At 38.8% G+C, this 22,375-nt stretch overlaps 1 protein-coding gene across 1 annotated transcript in view; it reads right to left on the bottom strand.

Annotated features, from left to right (window-relative positions):
* The window catches only part of TTC29 (tetratricopeptide repeat domain 29), a 200,322-nt gene that overhangs the window by 102,927 nt on the left and 75,020 nt on the right, over positions 1 to 22,375 (bottom strand). Inside the window, exons 6-7 of the mRNA XM_038401085.1 lie at positions 19,976 to 20,188; positions 15,988 to 16,073 (exon numbers count right to left, since the gene is read on the bottom strand). Of these exons, the coding sequence (XP_038257013.1) occupies positions 15,988 to 16,073; positions 19,976 to 20,188 (299 nt within the window). The remainder of the gene's footprint in view (positions 1 to 15,987; positions 16,074 to 19,975; positions 20,189 to 22,375) is intronic.

The following is a 22,375-nucleotide window of genomic DNA, read 5'->3' on the forward strand; positions in this document are numbered from 1 at the left end:
TATAACCTAGATGAAGCTACTATAAGGTAGATGCATACCTGGTTTGTAAACCATTCCCAGACACTAGTTATCAGTGATTCACAGTCAAGCTGGAAGAGCATATCAAGTGGGGTCCTGCAGGGACTGGTCCTGGGTCCAGTTCTGTTCAATATCTTCATCATTGATTTAGATAATGGCATAGAGGGTACACTTATAAAGCTTGCAGACAATACCAAGCTGGGAGGGGCTACAAGTACTTTGGAGGATGATCTGGAGAAATGGTTTGAAGTAAATAGAATGAAATCCAGTAAGGACAAATGCAAAATATTCCACTTAGGAAGGAACAATCAATTGCACACATACAAAATGAGAAATGACTTCCTAGGAAGGAGTACTGCAGAAAGGGATCTGGTGGTCATAGTGGATCACAAGCTATATATGAGTCAACAGTGTAATGCTATTGCAGAAAAGGCAAACATCATTCTGGGATGTATTAGCAGGAGTGTTGTAAGCAAGACAGAAGAAGTAATTCTTCTACTCTACTCTCTGCTGATATGGCCTCAACTAGAATATTGTGTCCAGCTCTAGGCACCACATTTCAGGAAAGATGTGGACAAACTGGAGAAAGTCCAGAGGAGAGTAACAAAAATGATTAAAGGTTTAGAAAACATGACCTATAAGGAAAGATTGAAAAAACTGGATTTGTTTAATCTGGAGAAGAGAAGACTGTGAGGGGACATAACAGTTTTCAAGTACATAAAAGATTGCTACAAGGAGAAGGGAGAAAAATCATTCTCGTTAACCTCTGAGGTTAAGACAAGAAGCAATGGGCTTAAATTGCAGAAAGGGAAGTTTTGATCAGACATTAGGAAAAACTTCTTAACGGTTAGAGTAGTTAAGCACTGGAATAAATTGCCTAGGGAGATTATGGAATCTCCATCATTGGAGATTTTTAAGAGCAGGTTAGATAAACACCTGTCAGGGATGACTAGAAGATAATACTTAGTCTGCCTTGAATGCAGGGACTGGACTAGAAGACCTCTTGAGGTCCCTTCCAGTCCTATGATTCTATGATACAAACATATGGTGATAAAGAACACAAAAGTGAGATTCTAAGGTGAGAATTTATGTTGGAAAAATGACTATCCATGTTAACAAAAAGATTACTGCTGCTATCAATATTTTATTAATTTGCTCTTCCAAAAAAAAAAAAGTGACAGGAAGATACTAATTTCTACTACTGTAACTTTAAAAACACAAAATACAGTTCTGCATCCAAACCCGCACTTTAAATTGTTGTCAAATTTTATTGGAAATACATTTATTTTGATTTCTGACAGTCTAACCCTGTTTAGTCATTTCACAGTCGGTGAGCTGTAAAGATGTTTCTGCCTCATTTACAGTTCTTGAGCATGATTTAGACAATCAACCGCAACATTAGTCAAAGAGATCACTAGCTAATGATTTCTGACAAGTGCTGCAGTAACAGGCTAAGGCCTAGACTGGGTAGCAGCATCTGAGGATATTTTACTGGAGCCAACAATAGGTGCTGGTAGATAGATAGATGATGCAATGTGCACTTAATGCCTCTTATGCACTTCCAGAAAAAGCACATAATTCTGACATGCCAGTAAACAGAATTTTTTTCTAGAGATATTTATGCAGTTAAAATAAAGACACTGGTGCTACATGGGCATTTTAATCTGCAATTCAGTAAGAGCACTACAAAAGATGTCAAAGACATTTATATTTTGTTGATTTTTTTAAGGCAGCTCATACTTACTACTGTATTTAAAAACATTGGCTCATATCACAGGAAGGAAAATTTACCAAAGGATTCCATCCTGGAGTTTCCTTTAATTTCTTCTGTTTTGGGCTGCGGTTTGAACCCCACACAGAAGGAAAGGGAGCTGGTCTCTAAACCTTTTGGAGGTGACAGGATCTTCCAAAGGCAGTGTCACCAAAACAGAGGACCTATGCCTTCACATTGGCTTTGAGGCTTTCTGCTGCAACCACTGCTACAACCCCATTAAAGCAGAGGTTCCACACAACAGAAGGTCGCTCTAGGAAAATTACTGCGACCCAAAGCTGCATCAATTTTTTTTTCAGATTTCCAGAGGGTTGGGAGTGGTATGTGTCCTTCTGACCCTGGTTCGCTCCATTCTTATGCATACATATCGGTTTCATCTATCAGTTTTTACACTGATTGGTCAAGTGTCTACATGCCTACAGACCTACCTGAGTAAGGGCGAAGCAAAATCTGAGTATGGATTTCATGATGTGGCTCCTGCTGCATAATTACATGGACTAAATTGCAAAGTGGGAGAAGTCAAATGGCAAACAAAGATTATTTATAATGTACTTATTATGGTAGAGCCCACAGGTCCCAGGATGGATCAGGCCCTATTCCTCTACATACTGTACAAACAAGTATGAAGATACAGTTCCTTCCCCCAAGGAACTTGCATTCTAACACTCAAATCCTGAAAACATTTATGCATGTGAGTAAAGTAAAGCATGTGAGTAGGCACATTGAAACCATGCGTTTCAAGCTTTTAACGTGCATATGCGCTTGCAGGATTAATGCCTCGGAAAGAAGAATATTCCACAAATCTCTTGCTGACACAAATAATGTATATTACATAATGTATAATGTAATGTATATATTTTGGCAGAATGGATTCAAATTGATAGGATGTAATTACAAGTAATTTAGCACCAAAACTTATTTCAAGGGGTAACATAAAACTTCCACTGACTTCAATGGAGCCAAGATTTCACCTCATATGCTTAGCATTTTGCTGCATCGGGGTCTTAATGACACAAAACATTTACGAGGTGATTAAATAAAAGGTTAATTGCGGTCACTTTTCCCCCTAATATTTTGTTGTTGATACTCCTTCTTATGCTTCTTTCTTCATCAGTACTACTATTCTGAGGTAGTATTCTTCCTACTATGCTGAGGAAGTATCCGAGCGTGTGTTTGCTGGGAGGGCAGGGAGAGAGCCTGAGTGAGTGTCTGATTGGCTGCTAGCCTGCAGGGGGCGGGCATTAGGGTGTCTGTGTGTTTGCGTCAGGGAAGCCTGGCTGTTTGAAAATAGCCAGAGCCTCGCGAACCAGCTGAGCGGCAGCGAACCAGCTGAGCAGCGGGGACAGCAGAGCAGCTCACAGCAGGAGTTTGCCTGGGAGTTCGCCTGGAGTGAGCCCAGTGAGGCTTACATCTTGCCAACGTCTCTGAGGAAGCTCATAGTAGGTAGGTGATATGGAAGGGGGGGGTTCAGCTGTTGTGACCTGCACTGGATGTGCCATGTTTGTCTTTCTTCCACAGGACAGAAGCGACTTTGTCTGTACAAAGTGCAAGCTGGTCTCCATATTGGAAGAGAAGATTGAAGGTCTGGAGCAACAGGTAACGACCCTGCGTTGTATACAAGAGACTGAGGATTTTCTGGACCAAACTCAGGATAGCCTTCTAGGGGCACAAAGCTCTAAAGATATAGAGCAGGTTGCACAGAGGAGCCAAGAGGCCAGTGAAGAAGCTTGGCAACATGTGACCTCCAGAAGAGTTAAGCGGAATGTCCGGGTTCCAGTAACACAGACACAGGTAACTAACCGCTTTCATGTTCTCTCCACAGGTACCATTGCGGAGAGTGGACCAGATGATAGGTCTGGGGGGAGAAAGCAGAAGGAGACTCCGCTGGTTGGGAGGCATGAGATGCGATGTCCTGAGGTTGGGGGTTCCACGACCACCACTCCCAAGAGGAGAAGGCGGGTGGTGGTGGTCGGGGACTCTCTCCTCCGGGGGACTGAGTCATCTATCTGCCGCCCTGACCGGGAAAACCGAGAAGTCTGCTGCTTGCCAGGGGCTAAGATTCGTGATGTGACGGAGAGACTGCCGAGACTCATCAAGCCCTCGGATCGCTACCCCTTCCTGCTTCTCCACGTGGGCACCAATGATACTGCCAAGAATGACCTTGAGCGGATCACTGCGGACTACGTGGCTCTGGGAAGAAGGATAAAGGAGTTGGAGGCGCAAGTGGTGTTCTCGTCCATCCTCCCCGTGGAAGGAAAAGGCCTGGGTAGGGACCGTCGAATCGTGGAGGTCAACGAATGGCTACGAAGGTGGTGTCGGAGAGAAGGCTTTGGATTCTTTGACCATGGGATGGTGTTCCATGAAGGAGGAGTGCTGGGCAGAGACAGGCTCCATCTTACGAAGAGAGGGAAGAACATCTTTGCCAGCAGGCTGGCTAACCTAGTGAGGAGGGCTTTAAACTAGGTTCACCGGGGGAAGGAGACCAAAGCCCTGAGGTAAGTGGGAAAGCGGGATACCGGGAGGAAGCACAGGCAGGAATGTCTGTGAGGGGAGGGCTCCTGCCTCATACTGGGAATGAGGGGCGATCAACAGGTTATCTCAAGTGCTTATATACAAATGCACAAAGCCTTGGAAACAAGCAGGGAGAACTGGAGGTCCTGGTGATGTCAAGGAATTATGACGTGATTGGAATAACAGAGACTTGGTGGGATAACTCACATGACTGGAGTACAGTCATGGATGGTTATAAACTGTTCAGGAAGGACAGGCAGGGCAGAAAAGGTGGGGGAGTAGCACTGTATGTAAGGGAGCAGTATGACTGCTCAGAGCTCCGGTACGAAACTGTGGAAAAACCTGAGTGTCTCTGGATTAAGTTTAGAAGTGTGTGCAACAAGAGTGATGTCATGGTGGGAGTCTGCTATAGACCACCGGACCAGGGGGATGAGGTGGATGAGGCTTTCTTCCGGCAACTCACGGAAGCTACTAGATCGCATGCCCTGATTCTCATGGGTGACTTTAATTTTCCTGATATCTGCTGGGAGAGCAATACAGCGGTGCATAGACAATCCAGGAAGTTTTTGGAAAGCGTAGGGGACAATTTCCTGGTGCAAGTTCTAGGGGAGCCAACTAGGGGGAGCGCTTTTCTTGACCTGCTGCTCACAAACCGGGTAGAATTAGTGGGGGAAGCAAAAGTGGATGGGAATCTGGGAGGCAGTGACCATGAGTTGGTTGAGTTCAGGATCCTGACGCAGGGAAGAAAGGTAAGCAGCAGGATACGGACCCTGGACTTCAGGAAAGCAGACTTTGACTCCCTCAGGGAACAGATGGCCAGGATCCCCTGGGGGACTAACATGAAAGGGAAGGGAGTCCAGGAGAGCTGGCTGTATTTCAAGGAATCCCTGTTGAGGTTACAGGGACAAACCATCCCGATGAGTCGAAAGAATAGTAAATATGGCAGGCGACCAGCTTGGCTTAATGGTGAAATCCTAGCGGATCTTAAACATAAAAAAGAAGCTTACAAGAAGTGGAAGGTTGGACATATGACCAGGGAAGAGTATAAAAATATTGCTCGGGCATGTAGGAAAGATATCAGGAGGGCCAAATCGCACCTGGAGCTGCAGCTAGCAAGAGATGTCAAGAGTAACAAGAAGGGTTTCTTCAGGTATGTTGGCAACAAGAAGAAAGCCAAGGAAAGTGTGGGCCCCTTACTGAATGAGGGAGGAAAGCTAGTGACAGAGGATGTGGAAAAAGCTAATGTACTCAATGCTTTTTTTGCCTCTGTTTTCACTAACAAGGTCAGCTCCCAGACTGCTGTGCTGGGCATCACAAAATGGGGAAGAGATGGCCAGCCCTCTGTAGAGATAGAGGTGGTTAGGGACTATTTAGAAAAGCTGGACGTGCACAAGTCCATGGGGCCGGACGAATTGCATCCGAGAGTGCTGAGGGAATTGGCGGCTGTGATTGCAGAGCCCTTGACCATTATCTTTGAAAACTCGTGGCGAACGGGGGAAGTCCCGGATGACTGGAAAAAGGCTAATGTAGTGCCCATCTTTAAAAAAGGGAAGAAGGAGGATCCTGGGAACTACAGGCCGGTCAGCCTCACCTCAGTCCCTGGAAAAATCATGGAGCAGGTCCTCAAAGAATCAATCCTGAAGCACTTAGAGGAGAGGAAAGTGATCAGGAACAGTCAGCATGGATTCACCAAGGGAAGGTCATGCCTGACTAATCTAATCGCCTTTTATGATGAGATTACTGGTTCTGTGGATGAAGGGAAAGCAGTGGATGTATTGTTTCTTGACTTTAGCAAAGCTTTTGACACGGTCTCCCACAGCATTCTTGTCAGCAAGTTAAGGAAGTATGGGCTGGATGAATGCACTATAAGGTGGGTAGAAAGCTGGCTAGATTGTCGGGCTCAACGGGTAGTGATCAATGGCTCCATGTCTAGTTGGCAGCCGGTGTCAAGTGGAGTGCCCCAGGGGTCGGTCCTGGGGCCCGTTTTGTTCAATATCTTCATAAATGATCTGGAGGATGGTGTGGATTGCACTCTCAGCAAATTTGCGGATGATACTAAACTGGGAGGAGTGGTAGATACGCTGGAGGGGAGGGATAGGATACAGAAGGACCTAGACAAATTGGAAGATTGGGCCAAAAGAAATCTAATGAGGTTCAATAAGGATAAGTGCAGGGTCCTGCACTTAGGATGGAAGAATCCAATGCACCGCTACAGACTAGGGACCGAATGGCTCGGCAGCAGTTCTGCGGAAAAGGACCTAGGGGTGACAGTGGACGAGAAGCTGGATATGAGTCAGCAGTGTGCCCTTGTTGCCAAGAAGGCCAATGGCATTTTGGGATGTATAAGTAGGGGCATAGCGAGCAGATCGAGGGACGTGATCGTTCCCCTCTATTCGACACTGGTGAGGCCTCATCTGGAGTACTGTGTCCAGTTTTGGGCCCCACACTACAGGAAGGATGTGGATAAATTGGAAAGAGTACAGCGAAGGGCAACAAAAATGATTAGGGGTCTAGAGCACATGACTTATGAGGAGAGGCTGAGGGAGCTGGGATTGTTTAGTCTGCAGAAGAGAAGAATGAGGGGGGATTTGATAGCTGCTTTCAACTACCTGAAAGGGGGTTTCAAAGAGGATGGCTCTAGACTGTTCTCAATGGTAGCAGATGACAGAACGAGGAGTAATGATCTCAAGTTGCAATGGGGGAGGTTTAGATTGGATATTAGGAAAAACTTTTTCACTAAGAGGGTGGTGAAACACTGGAATGCGTTACCTAGGGAGGTGGTAGAATCTCCTTCCTTAGAGGTTTTTAAGGTCAGGCTTGACAAAGCCCTGGCTAGGATGATTTAACTGGGACTTGGTCCTGCTTTGAGCAGGGGGTTGGACTAGATGACCTTCTGGGGTCCCTTCCAACCCTGATATTCTATGATTCTATGATTCCTTGTCATGCTTTTCTATGCTGTAATCAGCACTAACAGTAATTCTTAAATCTGACTCTATTTCTGCAATGAATGTATCAGTTCAGAAGCAATACATATAATCTCCCTTACTGAACCTCATGTAAGGTCTGACTCAATACAAAAATATTCCAACCTGTTCCCTTAGTGCAGAAGCCTATACATGCCTCAAAAAATCCCAGACATTCTAGTATAGTATTTTTGTACAATTTGAAATCTTCACTGCATGTGCTATTACTATAGCAAAGGTTGTTGTAACCCTAATTTAGAACTGGAATGTAATATTCTCAAAACCAGCCAGTTGGACATATTTCTTCAAAATAAAACATGGTACAACCATCTGGAGAGAAGAAGCTTCATCTGTTATCCTTTAACACTGATATAAGAGGAAAAAACAATTTATGTATCCTTTCCATTCTGACAGATGTGACAATGGCTACAAACACTATGCCTGCCAAGAGCTTTTATCAAGTATGTTATAACAACTAGTAATAAGTGTAAATAATAAATGGCTATGATCTTGTGGGAAACAGTGGCAATACTAAACAATTTTTGGTGCTTGCTGATGGGGGTCTGCTAGTCTTGGAATTCCCTGGCTTCCCAGTAGACTTTTGGCCTGACAATAAACAACAGTTTAATACTTTATCTAATCCCAGCCAGGAGGTGAGTTCAACAGCAAGCTTTTGCAGATGTTCACATCCAATAATTTATCCATAATTGATGAAACAGGGAGGTCAGATGTAATGGTTGCTACTATTCCAGCAACAGATAAATGGTTATTGACAAAACAAGCCAGTGTGGCGCTGAGTGCTGAGCAGTGACAAGTATGAGACAGAGGTAGTGATAAGAATACAGCCCTTCATCTTGAGAATGCCTGAATATGATCTGTGGCGCAAGGGCCACGCTGACACATAAGCAGATGGAGGTGACTTGTAAAGGAAAAATGAGATTCCTCAAGTACATACAAGGCGAAGTCAGACAGAAGCAGAGAAGGAAACAGTGAGAGGGGGTGGACAAAACTGGGGACTTGGGTAAGTACAAATGCATGAACTGTTCAGAAATGCCTTTGTCAAGCAACACTGTGATCCAGATGTCTGAATTGCTTTTATCCCATAGCTGTGTCAACACTAATATACCTGGCTGTCAAATTGCTGTAGCCTCCCAAGACCTTAATATCATAGTGTATGCATGTGCATGCTTCAGTGCCCATAACTTCTTGCCACTGAGTTTCTATCAATATTCTGCTTAACATTATTTATATCTTTATTTCTAACCATAAAAATGTGTTTATATAATAAAAATCTTCCTAAATAAAAAAACTAACAAACCAAAAAATAGAAAGTCGCATTGTATAGACAGAAAAAAAATGGAGATAAGCTAGGGAAATATTTTATAAAATTTAAAATTCAATTTAAAGAATCTAATTTCTCTGTGCAGATATGAAAGTTAAAGGCAAAGTTCTAATTAAATAGGAAACCTTGCATTTTTGTAAGCCTTAACCTATATAAGAAATATAGCAAATGGATTAATAGACTATATTTTTATTGACTGAATAAAACTTGTCATTTACATGCAAATAAACAGTTTAAATCAATTCTGAGCATCCATTTCAATGCTAAAAGATAATATTTTTACAATGTTCACTGTGTAATGTTCTACTATGAAAAATAGTAGAATGAAATGGTGGCTATTATTGCTATATGTAGTCATAAAAAGATTTCAGAAAGAAATATTTTAAATATTAATATTACTAAAATCACTTAAAGCACTAAGGATGTTAAATCGATTTATTTAGATGTACAATTTACTTCACACTTTGCTACCAATTCTTTTGATCAGCTCTAAAATAATATAAAAGCTGAAAGTAAAACAGCAAAACAAACTGCGGCTAGCAATGCCACAGCAAGCTCTAGGTTTTATAGTATAAATTGGAATATTGCAATGTTCTAGCTTTTCAAGTTATTCATCTGTCTGTCACACGACAAATGTTTAAATTCTTTAAGTCTAGACAATAGATCTCCCCCTTCACTCTTATATAACTGTTATGATTCCAATCCAGCAAAAACTTTAAGCATGTGCTTAATTTTAAATACATGAGTAATCCCACTGAAGTCAATGGAACTACTCACATGCTGAAATTTAAGACCATGTCTAAGTAAATGAAGTACTGGATTGAGGCCTGATTTATAACAATTTAAGAGACTAATCATTATAACAGTTTGTTCATATTCAATTATAATATTCTTTTAAAATGCCTGCTCTTTTCACGTTAAATATATGTGCTATGGAAAATGTTTGAAACCAAACTAAAAAGCCTCTTCAGAATTTAACGATATTTGTATTTCATTAAGAAACTGAACTTTGACTTATTTTCATGAAAATCTACATACTGTTTTGAAGTTTTTACACAAAAAGGTCAATTTCAGTTAAAGTAAGGTGGATTTGCAACAAAAATGTACACATTCATAGGGTTTGTATGATTTTAGTGCAAACCCTCCATTTCTCAAAACATGCAAAAAACTTTTGTGAGTATCTAATCACCTGAGAAATGAACTGTACAATTTTTCACAAAAACATTTCCAGATCTTCCACAGCCCTACACACCAGAGTGCTTACATTTCTGCTTTTTAATAAAAAGATTAAGCATTAAATAACCCATAATGTATACTCACTGTTATATGGTTTTGTGTTTAATTTTACTTTTTTATCCTATGAGAATGGCACAGATTGAAACAGTGTGTGGAAATGGAAGGGTGGTCATTTTTAACTGACTGCACCAGAGAACAGTTTCACCATAATTGGCAGAAAATGTCCTTTAATGTACCTATTTTGACCCATGGAAGGAAACAATTCAGGTTTCAAAAGCCTCAAATGGGACAAAAGGCCTTAATTGTGGCTTTAAACTGCTATAAGTCTGTGTAAGGGGCATGGTATAAGGGACACACACAATTTGGTTCCTGGCTCCCACCTTGCTACTAATGGATGGGGAAAATGTAATCTGCACCAGCCTTATACTTAGCAATGATTACATCTTCTGCTGCACCAACTCAGCTGCACTGGCTGACATATAGGGGCTGTCTTCGCTATAAATAAAAGGAAAGTTCTTAACATGGGTTAGCTAAACCGTGTTAGGTAACTTGGGTTGAAATAGCAGTGAAGACATGGCATCGGAATAAGAGGGCTCCATATACTTTCTCACTCCCTTGCATGTCAGAATTGCCGGTGTTATGATTGTGCCTTCAATGATCAAACACTTCAGACAGTTTGAAAATACAGCTATGTGAACCTTCTGCAAGGAAAATGAAAACCAAGTAAAACTCTGCTAGCTTCATGTTCGAACATGAAAGCTAAACTAGCTACATTTTGTGCAAATTATTTAGATTGCAGAGAATCTTTCACTGATTCTCAGGAACAAACTTTTATTATGTATTATTTCCATTTTGGTAGCATAAAGGAACACAGCCATGGTCCTTTACTGTCTTTGCATAGCCATTAATTCTTAGAGTGCATGTCTTGTAGTTTCATAATAAAACTAGACAATCAAAAATCTTATGTACAATAACGATGTGAAGTCTAGGCAATCATATGGAATGCATAAAGGTAAATGAAACTTGATGGTTTCAATTTGAGTTTTGCCTTTGGAACTCTAGGTTTGGAAACTTAAAGCAAAATTGCACAGATGTGACACTCACAAATAACAAAGCCAGCAAGTTTCACACAACATTATCTGATACAGAAAAATCCTCAAAGTTAGTCTTTTAGACTTCCTGACACCAGTTCACAATGCCAATTCCCCTACTGCCTGTGACACAAATTCCCCAACAACAGATACTGATGGTCATGTAAACATGTTTATGCCAAAAGGTTGATTTATTTTAGATTAATCTATCAGGATAGGTGGCCAAGACTATAGCTCATCATCTTTTTAGTTTTCTGGGGAAGGAGGAGGTGGGGAAATGGGGCTTAAGTGATAAAAACTGAGAACTAAAAGAGACAAGAGTCTCCTACTCTTGAGAAGCAACTCTGAGACAAAAAAGTCAGGCTATTAACTGTAAGAAGGGATGTTTACAAATGCTATTATTTTCTGCTGAATAAAAGCTTTCCAAAAGCACGATAATCTTCTGATCTAGTAACATGCTTTCGGTATATTCTATTTTTCCATGGTATATGATTTTTATGTTAATTCTAATTTTCTTTAACTGAATCACTTTTAAGGGGGTTTCCCCTCAGAGTGTATATTTGGGGCATGTTACCCAAGAGAAATCCAGTCCATTAGTGATGGAGCTATTCTGACACCATTAACTGAGCAAACAGGAAAGCATTTTAACCACAGACCCCAAAGGAAAACCACTGATTTGCTCCAAGACAAACAAGGTATCACTAAGATGAAAATTTGGGTGTCACACAGGTGAGCACTGAAGGGAAAAAATGTCATGACATTTTTGAGAAAGGGCACTCTATTCAGTTCCACTCCATGCTACCTCAATCCTCTATTCCCATCCCTCTTTAGGGATCCCTGTAATGAGAAACTTCTTAGAGATGAAGATGCTTCTCTAAAACAAAGAAATTAACAAAATCCTCATGGTACCGGGAAATGCCTAGCATTGTACAAATCCAAATTAAAAAGTTATATCTTCTTTCCATATGAAGCTGAACAAATTAACTGAATGTTCAGGTTTCATGTGGTGACGCTGGCAACAATCATCCCTTCCCTGAAGTTGTAGGACTGGTTCAAGACTCTCAGCCTGAGAGATTCATAATTACACATTTCACTCAGGGTAACACAGAGAAGATTTTTTGTGGGCAATGATCACTACCAATACAAGTGCCCCCGTCACCTTTTGCTACAGATCTTCAAATCTTCAGCAAATGCCTGGTAATGGTGGCACACCTCATAATTGTGTAAACCTTGAAAACATCAATATTTGGACAACTGTCTCATCAACCCCTGATTTACACAGAGAATTCTGACCGATATGTACCGTGTTCCCTGAGTTCACATCAATCAGAAGTGCTCCTTCACTCAGATGCAAAGTTCCCCTCCCCGCCCCCCAAAAACCAGACACACTCCAGAGGAGAAACACTATTGCTTTCCCTTAAAGAATTTCCGATGTTCAAAAACAATCAGAATGCAGAGTCTAGGAATGATCAGATCTTATCTAATGTTTCTAGCCATAAAATCTACATTCAGTTTAAAAAAACATATCAAATATGCAATATACTTTTAAAAAACCACATCAAATATGCAATACTTTACCATATACAAGATTTCTAATTATATGAAAATATTTGTAACAAATATTTGGTTAGCAATACAATTTTGGAGAGAAGCATCTATAGCAAGATCTACTGTCAAGTTAGTCTAGACAGCAACCAGCTAACCTTTTCATGGCAAAATCCACAGTACACTTTTACATTTCAGACATTTATACTTTTTTCCCAAACATGGTAAAAGCAATTAGATACAATTATAAAGCGGACCTTGCTTGACACCCAAAAATACCACAAAGATGTTAAATGGAGTTAAGTCTCAATCTTGCAAAGACTTACACACATATTTAACTCTACACACTTGAATAGTCCCACTGAACTCAAGCCTGGTTTACATGTAAAACATCTTATGTAAATCTAACTCTGTTAGTGTCTAAATACACTAAAATATTCTTCCACCTATGTATCTCTCCCACTACACCAACTTAATAACTCCACCTCTGCCAGAGGTACAGCACTTAGGTAATGTAGTTAGGTCGACGCAGTGTCAGTATAGACACTGCGTTGCTTACATCGACTGTTGCTGACTTTCAGAAACTATCTCACAATGCCCCACAGAGACAGTTAAATCGCTGCATGCACTCCTGGTGAGGACACACACCGCTAACAAAAGGAGCGTAGTGTGGTCATGCAAAAGCAATTTAATTATTGTAGTGGCTATATATTAAGGTAACTTAGGTAAACTTAATTTTATAGTGTAGACTTGCCCCCAGTCTTTGCAAAACTGAGGTTACATGTATCAAATAAATAATTTATCAACAATTAGTCATGTTATATAATACATGCTTAGCAATATATTCTATTCTATATACTACATGCTTAGCAATAAAAATTCTATTCACTGAAAATATTCCATTCTCTAGAAAAGAGGCTATATTTTTGATATAACAGACTGTAGCTTAATAATTTCAACCTTTTAATTACTGTGTCAGATAATGAATATTTTGAACATAAGCTTCTCCACTTTGTTAGAAGAGATAATGAAAGAGAAACAAGTTTATATGCATACGGGTTTGTGTGCATGTTGGGGGGAGGGAGTGACACACTAAATAGCAAAAGGAACCAAATGGCAACAATTTGAGGAAATGGTATTTGTAACAGCTGCTCCTTTTAGATTCCCCCAGAAGAAGACTGCCTGAGGTGGGCCACAGCACAAAAGGATAAAAAAGATGAAAACTCTGATGCAAAGCAGGAAAATAACTGCTGAGACCCCTGAGTCCACACTCAAATAGTCCCAAGCTGAGTGGCAAGACCTCTTTAGCATGCTACAGAAGCTGGTGATGAACTACACATTACCATGAAGCAAACTGGCTCCTAGCAGTATTGTTTGTATGTTATGTGTAATGATAACCAGTAGTCCTCTGGGAACAGGATGCAATGATTTCATCTCTGTAAGCATCTGAGCTCCCTTTGGATGCAGAGACCATTAAATTGAGAACAGAAGGGTAAATTTTAGGCAATGATTTCTAATTGGAGAGTAAAGAAAATTTGTGCTCAATGGCACTGAAACCATTGATATTTTACTGTTGTATATATTGATCACAGTTGAGGATGAAAAGAATGCATGAAATAAAATACTACCTATTTCTTTTCTCATTCTCATAATGTGGTACTTTTTTTTTTAAAGTGAAAATTAACCTATTTTTCTAAATGAAAGTCTTCTCAGTTTATGTAAAGAGAGTTGATCTCACAATTTTATACAACATTCATAAGTTAAACTCTATTTAATATGTTTATTTTAATTAGCACACAAGTGATGAAAATATTAATATCCTACAGCATGAGGATACTTAAATTATTTTATGATCCACCCTAGAGAATCCCATTTACATTCTCTACTATATAGGGAGTGTTTCATATTTAACAAAAAAGGCAAATTTGTTTTCTACCATCTGTCAGTTGTTTTTATCTGTTGATTAAACATTATTATAAAACACATACTAATATATAAAGCTGAGCATCTTAACTGAAAGAACAAAGGTTCCAGCATTCTCCAAAAAACCAATTATTTGACCCAGGATCAAACAGCCACAGGTTAGTAAATGATCACCTGGTTTCTAACCCTCCTGTTTTAAGAAAAAATAATGCAAGAGATGGTGATCAGGAAACTCTGTCTGACAGTATCATAATTCCCAGATAATCTTGGGCTGCTTTCAAGTATGGTTTTGGCCTTTGAATGGAATGAAGACTGTGCTCGTCTTTTTGGTCAAGGAGCTTCTCCTGGTCATGAACAAATCAAGTGTCCATGCCAAATTCTTTATCTCTATTACCGGTCTTTCTGCTCCTCATTCCCATAGGCTCTCAGACACCTGTTAATGCAGCAGCAAGAAGGAAAGAAAACGGAGTGTTTGTGGTCAAAAACTTGTGGGCATGCAGAAAGATTTCAGCACAAGGAATTCTTGTCTAATCTATTATTCCAGAACCCTGGAAAAGGCCAAAAAATCCATATTTCTCCTTTGCCATTGCAACCACTAAATCTCACTCTGTAAAGTATTCTGGATCATAAACTGCTCTCTCAATCTGAAATGTCTGCATTCAACTTCACAACCCAGAACCTCTGACTATGAGGATTTATCAGCCTATTCAGACTGATCATCCGCAGCATCAGGGTTGACTTCTCTGAACACCAGAAACCACATGTCTATAACAGGACAAAAAACATTACACCCTCTTTTCCACAGTTCAGTCAATCTGCATGGAAGAAAATCCAAGAAGCATTGAAGAATCATGAAAAAGATAATAGAAAGTTTCTGGAACATCAAATTATTAATGCCTCCTTTGAAGAGGGAAATCCATCAACAACTATGAGCATACAGTAAACCAGCTGATACTGAAGAAATCATTCCTCAACTCAACCAACTTCAACTATTATCCAGTTTCCAGGGTTCAATTTTTGAGCAAGTTAATAAAAGAAACTAGTGAAGAGTCCTCTCCATGAAACATGTCCGCTGCTAGAACACTGGACCCCTCCAAACTGAGTTTAAGGCTTGGGCACAAACAGAGATGGCACTGGTTGTTTTGATGAATACCCTTTTGTTTGTCCATGGACAAGGACAAAATACATCCATACTCATACTACTGGATCTCCCCATAACATTGTTACAGCTGATCATAGAATGCTGTCATATTTCCCTAGAGATACAGCAGTGATTGGCAGAAGCATACTGGGTTGTCACTGATCTTTCCTCTAAAATTGATCCAAAACACAGAGATGGACTACTGGTCCTGTCCTTCCAGAATTCTCACATGTAGAACTCTTTCCCATCCTATTCACCATCTATTCCCAGCAGATATTTCATATAGGCTATTGTAGTAAAATCATAAAATAAATGTTAAACAGTAATAAAAACTTTCATCACTAAAAATAGCAGATCAAAATCTACCTTTATTTAAGGCCACTTAATAGTAAAGCCAAGGTAATTGCTTCCGAACAAATTATAAAATGCATGTTAAGTAAACTCACTATTATTGCTGTCTGTTCTTCTCCAGCAGAATGATAGGCTAGCCCTAAGCAATAGGCAGATTCTCCTTCCATCTTCTTATCACCTCCTAAAGGGGAGGAGTTGGGTTATAATTACTCTTTGTTCTAAACAAATTACACTACTACTGACAGCTCTTGAAAATAATGTACATATCATTTTTAACAACATATTAAATTTTTCCTTATAACTTGTCATTTATCACTTTCCCAACATTGATTTTTTCCATGTTTATCTAGAGCACTTATACTCAATTTTAAAAAAGCCACAAACATAGGAAGTGCAAATGTTTTCATGAGACAGAGCACACAGTTTGTCATGCTATAAGGTTCTCTATTATGAATTGTTTCACAGCACTGCCACTACCTCTCCAAAGACAGTCATGAAACACCTTACATTTAGACGGTCACTACAATATCTCCATACAGTTATTTAGCTACATATAAACAGAAACTTGGTGCAGCAGAAAGAAGCCAGGAAGTCAGTTACAGCTCCCTGATTCTCAGAATAGGTTTCTAGCATAGGCTAGAAGCAGCCTGAAAGCTGCTGTAATTTATACTAGCTGGCAATGGTTCCAGGAAACGCTACACAAATGGTGGACAACTGAAGTACAGCACATTCTGGATGTGGCTCTTCCTTATTCCAGAGACTGGGGGTGGCATCTGAGTTAGATAAGCTAATTTGGCCCCACCGAGAACTTCCAAAAGCAAAGGAAATTCTTGGCTGGCCAAAATGGATTGCTTTCTTGGCTCTTTGCACTGCTCCAGCAAAAGAAAACCTGGCTTGTATATTTAATATTCTAATTTATATAAAATAATTTATTTACATCATTTTTTCAAAATTCACCCACCCTCAGAGTTTGAGGATATATACAAAATTGATTAGTAAAGCAAACAAATTGGAATCAATGTCCAAAATATAACACCTTCTTTCATCATGCAATACTGCCCATTCAACACATAAAAAGCCTAGAAAATGAGCTTTGAAATGAGTCCTGAAGGTCAACAAATTCCCAGCTTCTGCACCACTATAAACAGCTACACATGAAAAAGGAAGGTTATTTACCTCTCATGTTCTCCTAATATATTGTCTCTACAGATCCACACTCATGGAAGTTTGCTCCAAGTGTCCTGAAATCTCTGAAAGTCATAATTGCTGAGCCCATAAGGACACCCCCCTACCTACAGAATTGAACACACTTGGTAAAATTATAAAAGCAGGCAATCCCAAACCCTTCTGTTCTTTTTCAAAAGATTCCACGGAGGCAGGGAAGGAGGATGAGCAAATATGGCTCTACAGAAGAAATACACTCAAAACCTTTCTTTTTCCTTCAAGAACTGTCTCTGTAGAGCCTGAATCTTGAGAGACTGTTTATCAATTTCTGGTCCATATTCAGAAAAGCATATATCCACAGGCTTAAGTCCAGTGGAATGCATTGAATGCTGAAGAGAGATGGTTTTAAGCACTAGCTTAAACTTAATCATGTACTTAAATATTTTGCTGAATCAGGCTTCTTTGAGGGAGAGAGAGCAGGCTTTTGAACAGAGATTGAAGGACTTTCCATCTGAAATGAGCATGTGATCTCGTTTAAATATCTACAGAATAATGGTGAGTAAAGGTGTGATTTGCAGAACTCCCACAAGTTTCAAAGACATGTCTCAGCAAGCTGTAATAGCTGTCTAGCTCATGTAATAAGAGCTCTAAAGCCATCTGGTAGCGAATAATGGATTTTTCAATTTTCTGGCATTCTGAAAAATTGAGAAAAAAAAGGTGTTTTGGGTCAATTCATAAAAGAATTTTTTTCAAAAATTTCATCAAATTGATATATTGAAAAAAGTTTGTTTAGATTTAGAAAATTTTTAAAATTTCTAAATTGAACAAAATTAAAGGAAATTTCAAACCAAAAAGTAGGTTTCGTTTCTTTAACTGGAACAATTTGGTGAAATCAACATAAATTTGTGAAATGGTTAGGAATTGCCAAATCTGCATTTTTTTCCAAAAAAAGTTTTGGTCAAAAATATTTGACCAGCTCTAAATTGGGATAGCTGCCTGGTGGTGTCAATGCAGAGTCAGATCCAATTTGATAATCTCTTAACAATTCTCTTGAATATATAAACAAATAATAAGAAGCATGACATAAGAAGGGTTTCATTTTGTGGTAGAATATATGCCTATTTGCAACACTTATTGCTTTAAATGGGTTTGGAACTCACACTATTGAGTTACATGCTCCCAGGAGTGGGGTTCTGAAGAAGCAACTCTCAAAAGAGAACTATTAGCTTCTGTGTTGAAAAAGAAGTAGGACAGATTGCCTAAGGGCCAAATCCAAAGAAAGAAGGAACCATCCAATCAACATCCAGACAAATGCATTCAAAAAAGACATATGTTCAAAAGGACTGTTATGGAATTAATGGAAACCTCAGACCCAGGGTGTAGTAAATTAAAAAAAAACATTTTGCTTTATCCTCAAAAAATTACAGTATGGGAGTGCAATATAGATTTTTAAGCTGGTATTTTTACATATTCAACTTTTTAACAGTATAAAGAAATTTTAACATTAGATCTTTAGAAACAATAAGCTTTCGTGAGCTACAGCTCACTTCATCAGATGCATTTGGTGAAGTGAGCTGTAGCTCACGAAAGCTTATGCTCAAATAAATTTGTTAGTCTCTAAGGTGCCACAAGTACTCCTTTTCTTTTTGCGAATACAGACTAACACGGCTGCTACTCTGAAACCTGTCAATATGACTAAAGAAAACAAACAGAAATAATTCAATATTGTTTTAAATAATGGATAGCACAGTTAATGCTTAATTCTATACATTTTATACTGTTCTGTATATTTCACAGAACAAACTTTATTTTATTTCACTGTAACAAACTTTATTTTTCAAGACTAAACACATAAGGAGAATTTTTTTTTTTGTAGCTTGTTTTTTGCAACTCTGGCTGTAGCTTACTCCTTAGGAACTGACTGATTGATCAATACTTGTATATATTTTCTTAACATTTAGATTAAAATGTCTCTACTGATAAATTTCAAATTACTAGTGTGTATTAACCATAATTTTTATGCAAAAACTATTAAAGATGCCACAAAGTAAGCATAACAATGCTAATTGAATAAAGGTGATTATACAATATCTTCCATTCTAATTCTGGGAAACACATACAATCATTTTTTTCCCCTTCAGAACACAGAAAACTGTAGATGTTGGAATCTAATGGCATCTTCCAGCAAATAAGCATTATTAAGATAACCCCAAACCAGAAAAATAATCTGTACTTTCTTAAAATCAACTGTGATGGTTGACTCTCCCTTTTCTACTCCCTCTCATACATAATAATGCCCCCTGAATAAGCAGCTGATTTGTAACTGTTCAGCATCTGACATCATATATTCAAATGCCATCCTCATCTTTCCATCAGCTTTTGGATCCTTACTACGGATAGTCAAAACACTAAGACTGTCATGTTAGCCGTCATATACAGCATTTCCTGAACTTTAAATTTTAAAACTATTTTCAGTATTTCAGGTATACTGGAAAGGCTGCAGAAGAAAAACAAATGGTCTTGTTTTTATAATTATTTATCAGTCATGTAGAATGAAACAGTAGTGATCTGCCTGATAACATTACTAAGGAAATGGAAAATCAACAGTGGCTAACCTACAAAAATCTCAACTTCGGTAAATGACCTTACTTCTGATTATGGGTTCATTGTTTTACAACACTATAGTCTCAGAAGACTGCATTTTTGGAGATAAAGCTTTCAAGAAACTAATGGATTCCTTGCTGTCAGCAAGAAGGCACTTCTGTTTTACAATGAGATTTGGAAGTATATTGATGGCGTTTGTCTTTGAATTTCATAGGAAATAATCATTCAAACCCTTGATGATTTTTACCTTACTCCTGGGAAAATCAGAGCCTGCACATTAAAGAAAGGAATGTGAGAGTGTTATTTTCCACCCACCTTTTTTTGCCATTTCAAAAGCTTTTATTAGAGTTTTGATGGCCTGTTGGTGTTCTGTATTTTCTAGCATTTTGTCTGCTAGTAATGTGTAAATTCTCCAGAGATGCTCAGAGGCCAGTGAGTTGTAAGTGTGGCCTGTCTCATCCTTCCACATCCGTCCCAGTGTCAATTGATGGAATATTTCATAATGCTCAGCAGCTTTCATGAACTGACCTGAAAAACACAACTAATTCATAAATATAAGCAGTATATTTAACAAAATATTCCAAAACATTTTTGCATATTATCATTTTCTTACAAAAGAAATTGTTTCTAACTTCACTTCACAAAGGTTCCAATAATCATCAACCGTAACTTAATAAAAATATGAATAATGGAAAAAATATTCCACATCTTACAGGTATCAGTAAGTCATCTTTACCTTCAGTTCACAGTTTGTTGCCCAAACTACAAGTTACTCAAAAACTTCATTTACTAGTAAGTAGGTTGACTGTATAGATCCACAATGTTAAGAAGCAAAAGTCAGAATCTTCTAGAAAGATAGAAGATCTTGTGGGAATGATATTTTAAAATCAAGTGTGTGTGTAAAGGACCACAGTCCAGATCCTAAGCTGAAAGATTCTGAAGGAGTAAGAAAGGAGTAGAAGGTAGAATTTTTCAAATGTGCTCTAATATCTTCAGTTACTGAAACGCTGATAAGGTAAAACACATGTTTAAAGATAAAGTCTAATCCACTTCAACAATCTGAATGGATTTTCTCCCTTACAGGATTTATATACAGATGTAGCCTAGTATATATACAATTAATTTAGTCCTCCCAAGATAGTAATTCAAAGCCTCCTTAACTTCTAATTTATGGAGACTAGCTTTCCCTGGGTAAAGAGTGGGCTTCAAGAAATGCTAGGAGACAGGTAGATTGGTTCAGAAGGAGCTTTAAGGTAATTTTAGTAAAGAATTTATAGTTTGGACAAAGTACCATTTTATACCTGTGAATGCTGTGTAACAAGGGTCAGTCATCAAGGATTGCTCCTCACTAAATCTTCTGATTGAAGTTACTGCCATGACAACATTGTCTTCAAAGATAGATGGTAAAGGGGACAATCTTCAAGAAGTTTAAATATGGAATTTCACCAGCTTTGTTAAAGCAATTTAAGTCCCACGTAAGCAATGGTTCATACACAGATAGGAAGATATGTACTAGTTCTTTCAAAAACTTCAACTGTTGGATGTATGAAGACACAAAATCAGAAGATGCTAAGTTGATACAGCTTCAAAATGAATCTTGACTTTGATTACAGTCAATTCAGGGAAGCGGACAATCTACTGATAGCTTAATATAACAGGTGTTGTGACAGACAGAGGAAGACTTATTAAAGACCCATAACAATATCTATCTTCCATTTCAAAGCATGAGTCTTCCTTGAGGAAACTTTACAACCTCTATCACAATCTGGTGAACTGCTTAGGGACAGTCCAAATCAAAAGTCAACATGATACCACACTCCAAACTGCTAGGTTCAGAGATTGGAGATTAAACTGTCCTTGGTTCTGGGATAGACGACTATGAAGATTAATTGGAGACTCTGACTCAGCGAGCTCGATATAGAGTTTTATGCACTTGGCTAGTCTCTGACACAACTCACTTCCCTCTTTGTTTTTTCCCCCCAAAGTCCATGAACAAATGATTTGGACTTTTGAAAGGGCCGGAGTCTTTTCAAAGTAATACAATACGGTAATAATGTAAAGCTCTTTTGCCATTCAATTTATGCAACCTAATTTCACCAGATGTATTATGGAGGGAAAAGACATGTGGTTTCATTCAGGTGAAACTAAAAAGAAAAAAACCACCTTCAGGAGAAACAATTTCTAGGGACAGGAAGAGGTGACAAACAAGTCATCCAGGGAGGTGGACGTTGAAGGTGAATCTAATGTACTTGTTCCTCCTCGGACTCTGAGATGTTATCTCTTAGATGGACAGATTCAGGTGAACTTCCAGATTCAGTATGCCTTTCTATTGCCTGTTTAAGATGCTTGGAGCTATAGGATACGGTGGTTCTGTTCTCCCATGAAATCTCATATTTGAGGGACTCCTTTGAGAGCATTCCTGACAGAGTGGAAATTGAAGTAATATATTCCACATACCACTGGCCTTTGAACTAGCCATAAGGGCCCTGTCCTGACATCTTTGTTGCCAGAATTCAATGAGCACCAAAATACAGAGGCAGACTGTGCTTTCTGGTATCATTCAGATGGAATTAGGTGAAAATGCATCTAAGTGTGGTTCCATTACAGACACAAAAAAAGAAGCCAAGATTGAAAACACAAGTAACTCAATCTGGCTACAGAAGAAAAAGAGTGAAGATGCTAAACAGAAAATAAAAAGAAATATAAGTTTAAAAA

This window comes from Dermochelys coriacea, chromosome 4, assembly GCF_009764565.3.
Source record: "Dermochelys coriacea isolate rDerCor1 chromosome 4, rDerCor1.pri.v4, whole genome shotgun sequence".
In the NCBI taxonomy this organism is placed as follows: Eukaryota; Metazoa; Chordata; order Testudines; family Dermochelyidae; genus Dermochelys; species Dermochelys coriacea.